We start from the raw sequence: 17,996 nt of genomic DNA on the forward strand, positions 1-17,996 counted from the left end.
CCCAGGCCATGCGTTTTTGCATCAGTTGTGTAAACTACAAAGAACTTTTTGAGGTTCCAGCAACGTCAAACTATTTTCCAAGACATTGTTCTGCAAGATCAAGTAGTATTTGGCGCCATTTTCAAATTGTCCCAGTTACACCTGTCTCAATGATGCCTCAATGCACACGGCTGCATTATTGTAGTGTAGCTGGAAAACACTTACCGGGCAGCACTGTGTGGGTCTGTCCGTTCAATTCAATCTGTAAGGAGGAAGATGCTTTATAATCTATGGACGGCTGGAAAACAGGGAAGCTGACGTTGACGGCTACGATCTACTGTCGCTGTTCTGGAGAGCATCTTTTATGCTGCAATGGAGAGACGGCAAGCTCTACAACCGGAATGGAGGAAACGAGCTGCAGTACTCGTATAAGTAACTTCACATTACAGTCAAACTTCTAATTTCAATACAGTCCATCACAGTGGTTGTCATTCTAGTTGTTGGCTAATTATAGACTTCCTGAGGATATTATGAGGCCGGAGGCTGTAATAGGATTTGACCCCAAACTTATTTTCCTTGTGGATTGAGAACTTTTTATACTTTCTATTGCTGTATTTATTACAGGAGTCCTTCAGTTGTAATTCAAGCCAATGTATGTGTTGGTGTGCAGGAGTTCCGACCGCCTGCTCCACCAACGAATCCTCACACATGGAGGAAAGACCCATCTGACACCGGATGCTCTGCGGCTGTTGACAGAGCGACATTCGCCCCGCAAAAAGAGATACTGATCCATCTCTGGAGTCCTTCAGCAGTCAATTCACTCTTTGTCTCTCTTATGCGCTCTCGCTCCCAAAGCAGAGATGTCAAGCTGCGAGTGGGACTCCGGTTCAGCTGCTGGCTGTGGAGGAGACGGGGATTGGAAGAAGCTGGGAGTAGAAGAAGAGAGACACACTCCTCTCATTATCCTTTCTTCTCAAGGCGGCTACACTTCACCCCGAGAGTCAGCTGTCAATCACAAACAGGGGCACGGAGTCAGCTGGAGCCCAGGATGTGTGGTGCGCTCGTCAAAATCTGCTCGCAAACAGGGAGGAAAAAACAGAGAGCGAGCGCCTATAGCCACTGCCAGTTGCAATTAGGGTGCTGCGCCACAGAGGAGGAAGGAACCCGAGGCCACCAGAAGGTCAGCGAAAAACCCAATTACCAGCTTGTCATACATTGTCAGGGAGAATAATTCTCTGGAACAAAACAGTACTGACTCACCTTTGCAGTGGCTGTAGAGACTTGTGTGATGAGACCGGGTGGTGTTATCGCAAGAATAAAAACTTTCAATTTGTAAATGGAACTTTTGTTTTATTTACTGTGTGTGTGTGTGTGTGTGTGTGTGTGTGTGTGTGTGTGTGTGTGTGTGTGTGTGTGTGTGTGTGTGTGTGTGTGTGTGTGTGTGTGTGTGTGTGTGTGTGTGTGGTGGAGGGGAGGGGGCGCACACTAGAATACTGAAGAAAAGCTCCAGGCCACAGCTCCGACGAGGTTGCTTCGTGTCGTAAAGACCTCCGATGGTGAGATGGTGGCGGATTAATAATATCAAAAATAGAACATTTACAAAAACGTATCTACAAAGACAGTTCAGTGGCAGCTTTTTGGCTAATAATCAAATAATTATCTCTTTTCACAAAAGAATTGTACAATCAAATAATGGAAAAAAAAAAAGAAGACATTTCACAGTTTCACAATGTGAGCGTATTATTGCTGTGGAGTCTTTGGGATGGAAACTGTTGCTACACAGTAGTTTCATGTTTCCACAAGCCAGTTTTTATACTCGCAGTGCCCTCGGGGTTCATCAAAGGCACTGCTTGTCCGTTTTCTTTAAGTGTGCCGCCGTTCTGAGCAACCAGGTTGATCCCGTACGACTTGGCCTGGCTCTCCAGCTCGGCGCTGCCGTGCTGCTTTACAGGACAGGAGTCTTTACTCGAGCTCGACGCCGCAGGGGAGGCCATTTGCTCAGTTTCTACGGTTACCACGGTCCCGTTCCCCAGTGGGCTGATACTTCCTTTCTCGGAGTAGCGGGAGCGCCGCGGCAGGCTGGTGCTGTCGCTGCTGTCCTGCTGCAGCTGGCTCTGATGCCGCTCCCTGTAGGCCATGTAGGCAGCGCGGCGGCTGTTGCGAGCCGCCATGTCGTAGTGGTGGTGTCTCCTGTGCGGGGCGCTCTGCACGCTGCCGTCCACGCTCGTCGGCACGTCGTAGGCGTACTCGCGCAGCACGGTGAGCCGACTCGCCCTGTGCGATCGCGCTCTGTTTTTGTGATGCCTCCCCGTGTGTCCATTACTGACGGGTGCCGGGTTGCCGATGTTGTTCATCGGGCGGAACTGCACCTCCACCGGCGCCACGTGCATTTTGATTTCGTTGTCTAGCGAGTGCTCGGTGAGGCTGTTGTCCACTACGGCGGTGCCGTTGGTCGCCAGCGGTACAGAGGTGGACTTACACTGAGCCGCCTCTGCGTGCAGGTTGGTCAGCTTGCTGCCGTGGGTGGACGTCCGCATGCTCGGGGCGCTTTTATTCGTGTAGGAAGAGTCCGCGCTGCTTGGACCGCACCTGGTCGACTCCCCATCTGCCTTGTTATCAGACCCTGCCGTGGAGGTCATGGCCACGCCAGACTGAGGCAGAAGGGTGTCCTCCTGTGCGGAGTACGCTCGCCTCCCCGAGCAACACGCCTGGGACCAGTAGCGCCTCATGTCTTGTCGGTTGACACAGTGATGGGCCACCATGAACGCCCCCAGCGCCAGAGCGGCCACCCCAAACAGGCAGGTAAAGGCGAGGTCGAAAGGATGCTCCTGTGACACCGCCATGGCCCCGAACACCCAGAGAGCGGCGTACAGGCCCAACGCCCCCGCCGCACCCATCAGCTGCGCGGGGAAGGTGTGCTCGTTCTCCAGGGCCGAGACGGGCACGGTGTGCGGGGCGGACAAGACGGAGGAGGACGCCTCATGGGGCTCGAGCTGGAGAGTGAGTGGGTGACATTGGCTGCTGGGACCGTCTGGTCCCGCCTCGCTTGCCGCTGAAGCCAGATGCTGCTGCTCTTCTGTCGGCTCTTTGAGCTCGTAACGTCGTTCAGGGTGCCGGCGTAACTGGAGGAGGATGCTGAGGAAATACATGCAGTCCACGAATATGATGAATCCAACTGGGCCATAAAAAGCGCCGATACTGGGCTCCCACGCCATCCAGCAACTGGGAGAAGAAGAGAGAGATGAGACTTAAATATTTCAGAAGGAGGAGGAAAGGAACAAAGCTTCCTAAAGAGTGATGGTCTGGATATTACTCTGTGTTTATACTAGAAAATAGGTTTGGAGCGGGGTCGTGTTATTATCAGGGTCTAATATTCAGTTCTCAACATATTCAACAAACGCGAGCCGTGTCAAACAGGAGGTTGTTTTCTATTCAGACCCTATTCTCATGTCAGGTTCATCTTTCAGCATGAACTTCAAATCATGTGGAGTCGAAAAAAACTGTAATTCTGAGTGACACCTCATCTTCATTGTTTTTCTTTAGTCCACATGTTTATCATCACACTCAAAAACATTTGCATCTCACTTCCACGGTTCCTGTCCCATTCCATTTAATAACAGAGGCTGAATGTGTGTTGTTCGCAAGAAATTAATTAAACTCTAAAGAATCCAAAACAGATACGGGTCCAGATTTCTCAATTAGTCGGCCACACTACACAATCTAAACAGCTGCCACTGTCGGGAGAGGGGTGGGGGAGCTCCCAGTAAACTGGCAGCAGTGGCGTGTTGCTTGGATGCACATATCATTAATAGGCCAATATAATCAGAACTTTGGGGAATAAACTTTTCCCTCATAAAAATATCCATTATTCACTTGAGCGGTGCAGTCTGGTCGATAACTAAGCCAAATCCTCCAGAGGACAGAGTGTAACAAGCTCTTGCAGGCTTCTTTATTAAATGCGGTTTACCTTAGACATAATTACCAGCTATAAAGGGGCTACTTACTATGGTGCATTGGTCTGACTGCCGTAGTTTTTGATGTTGGCTGCTGCAGTGATTCCACAGACGATGATTGGTATCCCTCCTCCAATTAAGTAGAACCTTTAGAAGAAAGCAAAAAGAGGTGGTTGTTGTTTAGTCACAAGCCGGACAGGGAGGCCCTGATTTGTTTCAGGTCTCAATACTGACACCTTGTGGACGCTTCGCGAAACAAAGCAAAACTCTCCACATCTCATTTAGATCACTGAAAACACATGTCAAGTAAAGATGGCTGTAACTCAGTATATCTTTATCTAATGAGGTTAACAACTGTAGCTGGAATAACAAATCCTGGTGCAGAAGTCACATTCTGAATAGCTTTAATTGGACATACAGTCATGCAAAACCGACAAGAAGGCATCAAGTTACACCAGAAAAACTATATAGCCTGTTTGGGTTTATATCAAGAGACAGAAGAATTCGAGCTGGCCTACATCCACGAACGAATAGTGCTTACATGTGAAAAGTGTTTTAGAGTACTTTCAAACACCATCATTAAGTTTATGCTGCTTGAGTGCAGAAGTCAAACTAAATCCTACTTTCTTTTCTCCTCATTACCTTTGCATTGTGTTATAGTGCAGCAAATCATGATTACTTCTACTTTTGGGTGCATCATTTAACAGCATTTTCTCACATATGCCAACAAACCTTTGAGCATATGTGACAGTTCCCGGCTGAAATGTGATTAAAAAGCTCAAACCTCAGCATCGGCCGTGGTGGTGGCGGGGGCTCGTCCAACTCCTCGTAACGCTTGGCCTTGCGAGTCACCTGTTTGTAAATGTTGCGTGCGGTCACACCCACCCACAGGGCAGTGGCCAGAGTGGAGTAATGCAGCAGGATGCCCACCTAGGAATGATTGCAGATGAGATATGAGTGGTGACCCATCTGCAGTGGGATGTGAACTGGTGATCTTCTGTTTACAAGCTTGTTTCATTTATCCCCGAGGCCACCGTTGCCATTATCCCAGGTGTGATTAGTGCCATGTTGCTTGGAAATATTCTCGCTGAAGAGTGCCATCGTCACCCTGAAACTTAGGCTTCATGCCACAGGGGGTTCAATCAATAAACAATGAACTGGCTGCCAACGTTTTAATCTAGATACTTGCCAGATACAGTGCCATTAAAAATGAATGAGGAAAGTGTCTCAGTGCAACAAACCATGAGGAGATTTACAAGATCGCCGCAAGCTATAGAAACCATCTACTGCATTTTTCAATGTATCTTTTACTGTGCATCTCCCCAGCTTTATGAGCACGGTGAACTTAGCCAGAGGCTACTTTATCAACTTTGTTTCCTTCTGAAAACATCTGAAACACTTGTTCATTTTCCCCCAAGTACTGACTATCAAGCCTGGGGAGGGGGTCCCTGCACAGCAGGGGGCCTGTAAGCGTGCACAGGTGGGTGCATACTCACTGCTTGGCACACGCTTGAGTATCGGGTCTGATTGATGCCGCCGATGAAAACCCCACATGTGAGGGAGATGTGGAAGCAGAGGTTGACCAACATGTGCCAGAACTTGCGGCTCACGCTGACAGACCTGTGAGGATGACAGACAGCGGAAAACTGAATTTAAATAAGGGGGAAAAAAAATAAAGGCTGGGATGGAGTTTTGTTCAGATTTGACACCAGAACTGTAAAATATTGGTGAGCCCTTTGAGGTCGTAATACGCGAATTTAATAAACACAAACAACATTTCAATTGATTTCATACAAGTTTGAATTAAAAAAAATAATAATCTGAAAGAAAATGTACAGGGTTTTAAACGTGAACAACCAGCAGATTGTTAATGGCGTCTTTAATGTCGTAATCTTACCTGTGATGGTAGATGTAACTTATAATGATGGTGATCAGACAGAGGAGGAGTATAATTGCTGTGGCGTAGATGACTGGGTGCAGAGGCTGGATGCTTGGGGAGAAATATTCCACAGCACTCAAGTCCTGCAATAGCGATGAGGTGATAGATATGATTACAATAATTGTACACTCGCACACCTTACAATGAGTCCCTGCCAACCACGACAAAGTGCCTGTTAATTTACGAACCACAACTACTGAGCTCACGAGCTTAGTGAAGGAAATTAAAGTCAGTGCTTTGATCACCACAGTGAAATGTGACGGCCACATGTTGCTGTGCCTCAGAATGAACTTGCCATGAGCAGGCCATAGTTGCCCAAGGAGTTGCATGAGATGGCGGTGAAGTTGTCGTGGTGCTCCAGTATGCGGCAGCCGTCGCTCTGCCACCCTCCCTGACCCCCTGCCAGGCTGAAGTTCCAGGAGGCCGACACGGCGTCCGATCCGCGAGCGAAACGCCGCAGGGTGATGTTGACGGGGCTCTTCAGGATGCGCAGCGACATGCCATCTGATGAGGAGCACAAAGCAGGAAGTAGCCTCCATGTGCAGATCCTCCAATTCTTTGCATACTGCTACTGTCATCCAAAGTCATTCAGGATGGTTCCTCATTTTATGGAAAACAAACCTAAAAAAGCTCAAATCAAAAACATGACGTACCTATCTTGGCCATGATGACCGGGGCGGCGACACTCCTCCTCTTTCCTCCGTCTGCCAGATGGGACGAGTTTCCAGTAGAGGGGAAGAACTTGCCGTTGCGGAAGCCCAGAAGGTGGAGCTTGTACACCGCGTCTTCTGTCTGTCCAGGGACGACCGCCTGGGTCAAGAGAGACTGTGGGAGTTGCAGGGAAGCCTCAATAATGGTGTTCTATGGGGAGAAAAAGACAAACGAAATCAGAATCACAAATAATCTGAATTTCAGAAATACATCTCCTTATTTGGTCATTCCAAAGCTGCAATTCTACCGAATGGGACCATTCGGTAGAATCGGGACCAATGAAAAATCATAAAAAAAACAAAAACAAAACAAACCAGCACCTTGTGAAGAATACTGGAGAAAGAGCTGGTGGTGTTGCACTTGAACGTGAGCTGGCGATCCTGGCCGGGCGTTCGCTCTGGCGTGGGCCTCTGGAATAACATGCAGGTCATGCCGTTCCAGTCATTGATCCTGACAGTGTGGGCCTCCAGTGCGATGTTGGGGGATGTCTGGGAGGACAAAATGAGAGATAAAAACGAGGCCTTGCTTTAACAAAAGACATGGCGACACAGTGTTAACCATGCGCACCAAGGAGAAGGCCTGCGCCGTGGCCAGGCGGTAGACGGCAATCTTCTGGAGGCAGGCGATGATGCGCGAGCACGCCATGGCTTCACGCTGCGCCATCCACAGCACTCGTTCGTCGGCAAGCATCAAGTTGCTGGCCATGCTGACCATCACCTCACCCAGCTGGGAGACAGGAAAGCAGAAACTTTAATGGAAGCACAAGAAATACAAACGTGCTCGGGCAGCTTTCAATGAATGCTGAAGGACGATGCTTGACATGGCTCTTGAAGTCGCTAAGTGACTATTGGAAACGCATTTCAAGGATAGTGTCACACTACTAAACTTTAATATGCTTTGACTGCTTTTATTACACCGGTGCCGTTCGCCGGCAGCACATGATAGACACGCCTTAACTTTCCTTTCTGTCGGCTCACAGCTGTGCCCAAAGTCTCGACGCAACATTCTTTCTCATTAAACAACATGACAACAAACAGCTGCTGTGAATTAATCGATTCAACCTTGCTGCTGGCTTGGAAATGTGAACAAACAAGCAGAGGCGGTGCAGAACTTACGTCTTTAAACCTCTCGACAAACTTGCCAAACTTCTCAATCATCTCGGCCACGAAGATAATGTCCATTTTATCTGAGAAGTTGGCAGCATCTATTGTGTAGAGCAACAGGCGCCGGGCTCTGGTAACCACATTGGTCTCGTTCAGAGGCATCTAGCAGGAGGATCCGGAAAGGCAAAGAAGAAGCAACGCAGCGTTAATCAACGAGAAAGCACAAACGGCAGAAAACACCCTGAGCAGATACGTTCACATACCTGGTTGATGACAAAAAGAAATCTCGTGACATCTTTATGAAACTGGCAGCGGGAGTAGTCCTCCTCCGCCCACAGTCCCTCGCGATCGCAGTAGCGCCACGCTCGCTGCTCCTCACCAGAGCTGCCCGAGTAGCTGCTCGCACTGGAGGGCAACCTGTTGCAGGGCAGGTAAGCTCTGATCCCAGCCAGGGTGCGTGGCCATCTACAAAATAAAAAAATGTATATTGTACATGTTGTGTTTTTGTTTTCTCCTTAACACTGTGTCCTGAGAGCCATTATGTGTGCCACATCAGTAGTAACTTCACAGATCACCTTTTTTTGAAGTGGTTCTGTAATATTACTATCTAACCACAAGGGGGTGCTCTTTACACAACACTGCTGCACGACAACAGGTAGGAAATATCAGGATTTTAATAGAGAGAAAGAGGCCTGAATTGAGGTGTATTAAGTGAATATATGCCGTTTGCTGATCATATGGAACCAATTTTGTCATAACACATCAAAATGTCTGATCTTGAGCCTTCTGAGAATGAATTTCAGGCTTCAAAATGGGAAAGTAGCACAGATTTATTTATGCACATAGTGATATGACCCGTGCCTGCGTCTATATTTACCTGAACTCGCCCTTGTTGTTGGAAACGCGTTCGGGAACACAGTACTTGGCTGAACTTTGCAACACCACAATGTGGACGGTCCGTGTGGTGTTGCCCCTGCTTGTTCTGATGCGACACTCCCAGTTCCCTGTGAAACCAGGCTGGATGTTTGAAATGGTCAATGCGCTGATGGAAGAGGGAGGAAAATGTGGATTAATTATCTTTGCATGTCAACTCAAGCAACTCACCTGATTAACTGTAGCAAGCCGATTGTGCATAATACCTTGCAATCAGGGAGCAGTTCTGCACGATGCGCTTTTCGATAAAGATCCCTTGGGTTGCGTCGGCCTTGACCATGCGACCATTCTGGTACCAAAGCACCTGCATGTCCTCGGCCACAAGGGAGGCCTGACACTGGAATGGCAGGCTGTCTCCCTGAAAGACCACCTGCCGCTGGGATGGAGTTAACTGGAAGGAAGGCAGCTCCAGTGGCGCATCTAAAGAAAACCCACAGACAAATCAGTTAAGTCTAGTAAAAATAATGTGTTAAAATAATAAAGGGTACTGATTTTCTGCAGCTCCTGAGATAATTTGATCCAGCAGGAAGCTAAAACGGTGTCTGATATTTCTGGGTACTTTAGTGCTACTTGTCATTCATGTCAGGCCACCGGCTCCGGCTAAATCTATGCCATGTATTTCATAATCCCTCACTGAGATGAGTGCCAAACTGATAAGACATGAGCAAGTACAAACAAAGGCAGCTGTGGCCTGGGCAGCCCTTGTCTTATCTCCAGTGTCATTGCACAAGCCCCTGTTCCCCAAATACCAGCTTCACTGATACCAAAACAGAGAAATTAAAGAGACAGTGCTCCATTTTGACAGCGTAATCTTGGGTCACTTTTCAATACGTCCTATTTTAGCTTTTCAAAATGTCTGTCAGGGGATGGATGACAGATCAGATGAAGCGTCAGTGAAATGATGAATGAATCAGTCAAGGGTGTCAAAGAATATTCACTATTTTAGGGCGTCATCTTTCTGTCGTGTCAAATTTATGTCTCCGAAAAAGTTTAAATAGTTTGTATGTGTGGTCGTACCACAGGTGAGGAGCTCTGGGCGGATGGAGGTGATCAGCTGACCCTGGAGGGACTGTGGATATGAGCACTTGGTGTTCTTTACAGCGATGTTTCGGTCTTTTATCCAACGTAGCAGCCACAGGAGGTTGCAGTCACACAGCAGGTAAGGTGTCTGGAACTCCCTGGTGAGAGGAAGAAACAAACAACGCAAGACACTAAGTCACTAAGTACCATTAAATGATGTGCTAGTCCACCAATCAATCACACTGGTGCTTTCGACTCCTCTCCTGATCATACTTACAATGCTTTCAGAGACACCAAGCTGTCGAAAGTCCCCTGAACCAGTGACGAGAACATGTTCCCTGAAAGGTTCCTGGGGAAGGAAGATGTTCAATTTGAGTCAATCTCCAAGAAAGCATCATGCAATTTCCACCTGACAGATGACTTACAGTCGGATGAGGTTGGTGAGGCCCTTGAAGATGTCGACGTTAAAGCAGCCGATGCTGTTGTTGGACAGGTCTCTGTAGTACACACATGGAAGAGGAGATTATAGTTTATTTGATAGACCTTTGAAAATCCTGACAGCTACAAGGGTCTAAAAGGCGAGTGATTAGCTGTCTCATTAGGACTGGATTTTTCTTTTTCTTTTTTGTAAGATGAAAAGAAGAAAAAAAAATGAAGAGATGTGTCCAAGTCATGGAGATTAAAAATAAAAGCCAAGTCTCAGAGATGCAGGTTGAGACAGAGATACCAGAACTTCAAATTGACAGCTTTACAACTTCCAAGGTGATTTTAGATAATGTCTGCATGGGCCTGCAGATAACCGCCACATCAAAGACAGCGTAACACTGTTGGAGGTGATTAATCACCTATGATTAATGTTAAATGCCCCAAGAGTGTGTATGTTCCTCCTCTGGATGTGACGGGACATGATGTCTCTGACAAACTTCAGATAGAATAGTCCGAGACGGCTGACGCCTTGATGAAGGAGCCGCTGCCGCCCCTCCGCCACCGTGAATTGCACTGGGTGTGCAAACAGTTTGAAATGTGTGCGGGGAGGAAATATGCACAGGAAGCCCCATGTCAGGATGACTGGGCGAAGCACAATGCTCACGCTCACAGAGCTTTCTTTACTGGAAAGGTTGCAGGAGTTCTTATGCATACGACTGAAATGATTAGGAAAGGGAGGAACGTTTCTGTAATACTGTGAAATATTGAGTGTAACTTCTTCACTGTTTTGACTTAACGCATTGACACAACGTGTAGCAATGGGATCAAACTGGGTCATGTGAAGATATAAAATGCAAAAAATGTATCAGCAACTATAACACTGCAGTACATTGGTTTGAGTCTGGGTTGGGCGTTTCCTCGCCAAAGAAAAATACAATTGATGTCCATTTGGGTTTCTACATTGCCCGTATGTGTGAACGGAAGTAAGTTGCCCTGTGTTTTTTTTTTTTAACTCGGAGAAATTGCATTTGACAAATTCCAGATAATTCCAGTTCGGAGTGGCTGTGGGTCAGTGGGTAGAGCAAGTCGTCTCGTACCAGACTTGGTGGTTTGATCCCTCATATCACCATGACTATGTGAGAACGTTCCCCTGGGCAAGACGAGGAATCTCAAGTTGTCCCAATAGTAGGTGAGCATCTTGCATGGCAGCTGTCACCACTGGTGTGTGAGAGAATGTGACAGATCGTGAAAAGCACTTTGAGACTGCTCAAGCGGTAAAATGCACGATAGAAGTAAAATCCATTTATCAGTTTTTATATGTCGCCAGGAGGTGCCACTACTTTTGTCACATACGGCAGAGTCCTTTCGAGACCTCCTGCCTTTCCTTCCACGCTCAATGCAAACTCTTCTTCTTTTGAAAACTGTAACATGTGGCCATGGCATGAATGTACTTCCTTCAGTCAGCAAAAGGCTAATCAAACCTCTTTTCTTTAAGTTGCATAACATGAAGGAGAGCCCCATTGTGTCACCAGGTGACAGCACCGTCACATCTAAAGGCTCGGCCTTTCAACATTTCATTGGATGTGTAAAAGCAGTTTAAGTTGTTGCACACTTTACTTTACCACCTCAAATGTACTTTTCAGGGTTATTCAGTCTCAAACTTTGGTAAGTTCGGAAGCTTCTGCGCGCTTTTAAAATCACAACTCAGGATGGGGTATTGACTGAAAGGGTGTTTGCCACTAATCGCTTCGATCCTAATTCAGATTTCATTTAGCACACTTACCCAGCAGTTATAAAACATTTCAATCAGGGGTTCTGGCCTCTGCTCCTTAGCTTTCTGTCATGTTTAAAAGCTTGTGTTTGGTGTCTGGAACATGGGAGAGCTGAGACTGAACTACCCACTGGAGCCAACGACAAAACTGAAACAAACTGTACACAGCAAATGTGTCACTTTTATACCACGTGTAGTATTTTTTGCTGTACTCATTCACATATCGATAAGATCTAAATCTAAATGTGTTGGTCGTAAATGTTATGTGTCTACATCTTAAAGCAATCAAGACAGAAGAACCTATATAAATTCCTCGAGATAACAGTCAAAGCAAACAGACCTCAGTCTCCCAACACACGTGTCTCAGTGAAGAGCCAGAAAAAGAAATACGGAGAGAAAGAAAAAAAAAAAAGACATCATTACCTCAACCCACCAGCTACACCGTATCCTGGGGTGCTCCAGGAATATGATCCTAACACAAAGTGATACCTGGAAAATGACTGGCAGGCATATGCTAACATCCCAGCATTTATGTAATTATTGGTGTTGGTCCTTAAGGTAGCAGCTGGGGAATTTACTGTGTGAGGTTATTAGTTCCACTTGGAAGAGGAGGGAAAGGCTGCCTTTTTGCAGGCTTGCCAATTTGTGCGAGCATTGTGTGCCATGGGAAGGATAACACAGTTGGTGTGCGCGAGGAGGTGGGGGTTACCTCACTGTAGGCATACTTTCCTCCTATTTTATCGCCTGGATTCTAATACTAGAGTTAGAGCTACATCAAGGGGCCTGAGACAAAATGGTGACCGTTATTACTTTCAGCCAATGTGTACATGATCAAATTATGAATTTTAGAATCCTAATCAATCCGTATATCACAGTATTTATTTGCTTGTTTGTTTTTTTAACTTAAAGTCTTGGCCGTATCTTTGAGCCACAGGCATGTAGCAAATTAAGAGCAGCGGGACTATTTCAGTGCTGCGAATGATACGAAGAGCAGGGGCAAAAAATAGCTCAATGCGATTAGGACTGTGTGGAGACTGTTCAGCTGTTGCAGGAATGCAAAGTAAAGACGTTTGAATCCGAAGTGATCCAAGTGTTACCGAGCGCTCCAAAGTGTCCATACGGATTAGTCCATCCAAAACTGTGTGGACATTGTGTGTTTGTGTGTGTATGTGCGAAGTGAAGATACCTAAAGTTCATCCACAACTCTCAGCAAATGAAAAGTATATCCAAACAACTTGGCCCTAAAGATCGATTGGCACTCACTTAAGCACAACACATCCAGTTTGCACATAGCAGATGATAACCCCTGCAAACAGTCTGGAAAAATAACCCTAATCATGATGAAGTAAGGTGATGGAGTGGTCTGAACTCCAACAAGGCCCTAAGACGACATTATCTCTTGCTGTAAATGTTAACGGCTGCTGCTGCTGCTGTTGGTGGTGCTGTTGGTGCTTCCCGCACTCAGGCCAGTTTATTGCTCACCTGGAGATGCAGTGATTATGTAAGTTCTTAGAAGATAGCTCATCTCACCACAACAACAGCCCCACAAGATGTGTCCATCTGGGTTTGTTAAAGGTCAAGGCTTCATGAAATTGATGTTATATGTTCAATACGAAGTCCTGAATTTGTATTGATTACCGATTTTTTCTTTGTTTTATTTTAGACATGATTAATGCTGAAGTCAGAAACGTACGACTCCCAGTGTCATGTGGAAACCTAGTAGAATTGTTGTTTCTTTTTGTTTGAATGTTAAGCACTATAAGAGAGCTATGTTGTGATTGGAATCATATTGCAATGATCTAAAAACATTTATTGCACTATGTCCTCAAAAAAACTGAATTAAAATGTGGGATTGATGAGTTTGAAATGAGTGGGCCCTATGAAGCAGGCAAAAACTATATCCAATCTTATCCATAGTCCAGCGTTAGTGACGTTTGATGAGAGCCATGTTATGCAATCGTTAGAACTTCAAAAGTTTTCCATAAACTATCGACGGTATGATAAAAACTACATTATGACAGACGTGTTAAATCTTAAATATCCTCAAATGGAAAATACAAAGCCGTTAGCTCTCTGGTATGCTGATCAAGGAGTCAAGAAGATAGCAATCTAAATTACAAACTTGTTTTAAATTTCCTTCAACACAATTTTCCCTGTCAGATGTGTTAATTTAAGAGCTGTTTTCCAATGCAACAAGAGTAATGTCTGATGTGAAGGACCCGCATTATCCCAACTCCTGCCGCCTTCACATTAAACGCCCTTGTCAGAGCTCTGCGACAAGGCATACAAGATAAATCAGCCCTCCAAATGGCACGTCCTGAAATGAGGGAAAACTCTAATTAGGCAATGCTGTGAGGAGAGGTAGACAGACAGATGGGGGGAGTAAACACTGGCTAGAGAAGAGTCAAAGATAAGGGCTAGTGCGCTATGTGCCAAGCTCCATAACTTTTTCAGGCTTTTTGCAGACCCTGGCGAAAGTTATGACATCAGAATGCCACAAAAACTGGTTGAATACCATCTATTTTTGGGCATTCCTTAAAGCCAAATAACTATACTCCTATTTCCCCCCCCCAAAAACTGTGAAAAAAGCAGAGTGAATACATAGCTGCGAATGCCAACCCTTGATGCCGGGGCTTCTATGTTTACATTCCCAGGGTCCGGCTCTGCCTCATCGTCTCCTTTGCTCTCCTCTTCTTTTCTGTGCTCCTTCCTTTTCACAGCTCAGTGACTGACAACTACCCTTTGAAATTATCTCAGATGGGAGGTGGGGCCAATTAAACTTTGCTCCCCCTTGAGGCAAAACACGCAAAATTGTACTCGAGAATAAGCATTTCCATGTGAGATTACAGATCTCTGGTGTTATGGAGAGTGTTTCAGGAATAGCTTGTGCATGAGTGTGTGGCTGTGTGTACATTAATATGCAGAAGACATATAGAGTAACATGGATCTTTGTGATTGTGGCATGAATATACATTGGGGGAGGAGTGGGAAACGAGGTCGGGTCGGAGCCAAGGAGCCGACTGCCTTCCTGCCTTCCTGTCTCGCTCTTATTGCTCCACAACAGCAGCCAAGCTCGAGTTTGTGTTGGCAGCCACCGGCTACTGTCAGATGATTCCAATTCATGCTGTGCGCTCGCTCTCACCCAGCCACACATGCACATACACACACACACACACACACACACACACACACACACACACACACACAAAATGGGGAACACACATCTACATGATTACATCGGACCTGGTGCAAAAACTTGTAGCTTTACATATTCCATGTATTGAACTGATCCCCACAGAAAGATTTGCAGACATCCCACACATGTTTATACAACCCCTCCTCCTCCTTCTCAGAGTATGTGAACATATAGAAGGCCTCAGACTGTTTGCAGTGGTCTCTGGCACAGGGCCAGACAAAAGAAGGTAGTGGAAATAGACCGCTCTTGACCATGCTCCCCTATGGACACTGGATAAACCTTTAGGAAAAACACGCATGCACACGCACGCTAGATTGAAATAAACTAGTCGGTCTGAGCACAATTGATGCAATCAGGCACTTATCCAAACAATAATTAGTACTAACTCTTCTTATAATCTGCTAACGTCTTTAAAAACTGCCACAATAAGCATAAAAGTTCCATCAGTTTATCTTATAATCAGTTTGCAACATAATATAACTACATGTTTGAAAAAAACAAACAAAAACAAGGCACCTGTGATGATCATTTGTCGAGATATAATCTTGTAGAAATGTGGTGTTTATAGAAAACAAAACTATGTATTTAGTAGAAAAGCGATAGAAGTTGTCTCATGAACTACTACTCTGCTCACACGGAATATGATTAAAGTGTAACATAATCCTTCAAAAGTTGGAATTCAGATCTTTAGCTGTTGCAAAAACCAAAAAAGCAAGGGGAAAAAAAAACCCCTCTGAAATTTCCAGAGGGTACATGCACACTTTGGGAAACCACATTAAAGAGAGAGGGAAGCGACGAAAACTCCACCAATACTCACAGTCTTTTTAGTGCCGGCAAGCCAAGAAAAGCGCCTGATTCAATACGACTGATCATGTTACTCCGCAGGTCCCTGTGGGAGGACAGAAAAGAAACAACAGATTTGAGGTCATGAGTATTTCAGACAAAAACAAAGCAGAACTGCAACAGCTCCGCTAATCACGGAGTTCTCAAAGTTTGGGGGTTAAAGGTTACACATTTCCAGTTTACAGCCTTTTTTAAACTTTGCTTTTGGACGGCTTATAATCACACAAAAGGAGACATCTGAGAAACACAGAATGATGTAGTCTGGCTTTTAAAATGTATTTACTATATAATCAACAGCATTTCTAGGTTGAGATGTCTTAATTATGACTAAAGTCTAACTATAGTTGTTTTTTCATAGTCTGGCTGGCCCTGCGACTTATAGTCAGATGCGACTTATACATCAAAATAGAGAGGACTGTTGAGGGTTTTTAATCAGTGGAAAGATGGAGTCGGAGGGTTTTCAAAAAGTTCCATTTTCAGTGGCTCTGAGCACCGTCGTGTAAACGGAGCTTTAACCTCAATGTTAAACTTACATTCAGGAGTAAAAATATGTTTCAATAGAATTTTCTTTTTTTTTTGAAATGCTAAGGACTCTAAAAACAAAGTGAAAACTGCAAGAAAATGTTCACTCTTTTCTGTGTTAATCAATAAAAAAATGATGTTGAATTGTATCAAATGCAGAGCCCTATATCCTTTGATGTGGTGATAAAATGTTTCTTTTTACCATTTGTAAAGAAAGGATTTGGAAATGAAAGAGGCTATCACCGCCCTTTACAATAAACTTCTAACAACTGTATGTGCATTTTTTTTTTTTTTTTAAATCCCAACCATAACACCCAGATCTCCTCTGAGCTCAACAACCCGTCATCAGTACATATCTGCCATCACCGACGACCTGACCCTCAAAGGCGCACTGCGGCTCGCTCTCACACACCCACACACAGCCTCCCTCACCAGAGGTTCAAAGGCTCTTGGTCACAGAATTCCTGCGGCGCTCACCTGCGCTGGCACTGCCTAGTCACTCATTACAGGAGGCTCTTTAGTCACCACCTGAGCCCACACAAAGGGCCTTTGGGTAACTCTGCCCGTTTGATGTCAAGGAACTGTCATCTGGAGGTGGGTAGGTGGCCACAGATAAGTCACAGACAAAGAAAATCTATTGCTTGTTAAAAAAGAAAAAAAAAAAAACTTTTGAAGTGAGCGAGGCTTCCCTGTGAAGTAGTGGTGAGTGAAAAATGAGGGATCAGGACATAGAAATCAAAAATATTCTTAGAGGTTGCTGACGAGCAGTGAGAGCCAGGTGTGAAGGGAGCACAGGTTTCAAAAACAGGCGACTTTTCGTGCTTCTGAAGTTCATCTACTTTCAATCTCCTGCGTCCAAGTACAAACTCTAAGCGATTTTTCCTTTAGTCTCGAGGCAAATATAGCAATCTTTTACGTTTATACCTGCTACACTGTGCAACATTGATTTAATACAATTGGGTACGACAGTAAATTTGCTCCGCAAGATGTTGCTCACCACTTAATCAGAAGTGACAGTCGCCAAGACCGATTTAAATACACAAAAACGATATATGATATGCTATTCTGTACGTCAACTACGTACACCACCTGTGCATTCAAGACATAAATAACTTGAGCACAATAGAGATTCAAGCAGTTAAGTTTAAAGTGACGGCAGTCGGGACGTGCTTTGTAATGAGACGATGGCCGTCAAATTTCTGATACGGTCAGAGATTACATCAAGCTGTCTGTATTTGCAAAAATAATGTGTGGGGATAGCTGTATAACCCAAGTGCAGTTTAACTGTCATGCACCCTCCTGCCACTAGTCGGGGCTGCAGCAAAATCAGACAAGAACCAGCCTCCCCTTACTGCAGCAACGCTCCGGCAGATAAATTAGGCCCCGTTTCAACGACAACGTTTCAAGTGAAAATGCATTGTTTTGTATGTTTGTTTCATAAAATTTTACAGTTTACACGACAATGTTTTGAAATTAATAAATAAGACTTGTTCGAACATTTGGAACTTGTCGAGTCAGAGTACATGGATGCAAAATTATATTCACTTATGTCCATGCAACACGAAGTGTCTCAAACTTTGAAAAACCGATATGACTGTTG

At 45.2% G+C, this 17,996-nt stretch overlaps 1 protein-coding gene across 1 annotated transcript in view; it reads right to left on the minus strand.

Moving 5' to 3' along the window:
• Window positions 1-1,317: 1,317 nt before the first annotated feature.
• The window catches only part of adgra3 (adhesion G protein-coupled receptor A3), a 29,356-nt gene continuing 12,677 nt past the window's right edge, over window positions 1,318-17,996 (minus strand). The window contains exons 3-19 of the mRNA XM_080486332.1: window positions 15,849-15,920; window positions 10,064-10,135; window positions 9,916-9,987; window positions 9,636-9,796; window positions 8,825-9,038; window positions 8,563-8,727; window positions 7,949-8,150; window positions 7,698-7,847; window positions 7,150-7,308; window positions 6,903-7,070; window positions 6,525-6,732; window positions 6,167-6,375; window positions 5,830-5,954; window positions 5,429-5,552; window positions 4,717-4,862; window positions 3,984-4,079; window positions 1,318-3,201 (exon numbers count right to left, since the gene is read on the minus strand). Coding sequence (XP_080342458.1) covers window positions 1,755-3,201; window positions 3,984-4,079; window positions 4,717-4,862; window positions 5,429-5,552; window positions 5,830-5,954; window positions 6,167-6,375; window positions 6,525-6,732; window positions 6,903-7,070; window positions 7,150-7,308; window positions 7,698-7,847; window positions 7,949-8,150; window positions 8,563-8,727; window positions 8,825-9,038; window positions 9,636-9,796; window positions 9,916-9,987; window positions 10,064-10,135; window positions 15,849-15,920 — 3,790 coding nt within the window. The 3' untranslated portion in view covers window positions 1,318-1,754. The remainder of the gene's footprint in view (window positions 3,202-3,983; window positions 4,080-4,716; window positions 4,863-5,428; window positions 5,553-5,829; window positions 5,955-6,166; window positions 6,376-6,524; window positions 6,733-6,902; window positions 7,071-7,149; window positions 7,309-7,697; window positions 7,848-7,948; window positions 8,151-8,562; window positions 8,728-8,824; window positions 9,039-9,635; window positions 9,797-9,915; window positions 9,988-10,063; window positions 10,136-15,848; window positions 15,921-17,996) is intronic.

Source organism: Lipophrys pholis (genome assembly GCF_963383615.2).
Source record: "Lipophrys pholis genome assembly, chromosome: 18".
Classification (NCBI taxonomy): Eukaryota; Metazoa; Chordata; class Actinopteri; order Blenniiformes; family Blenniidae; genus Lipophrys; species Lipophrys pholis.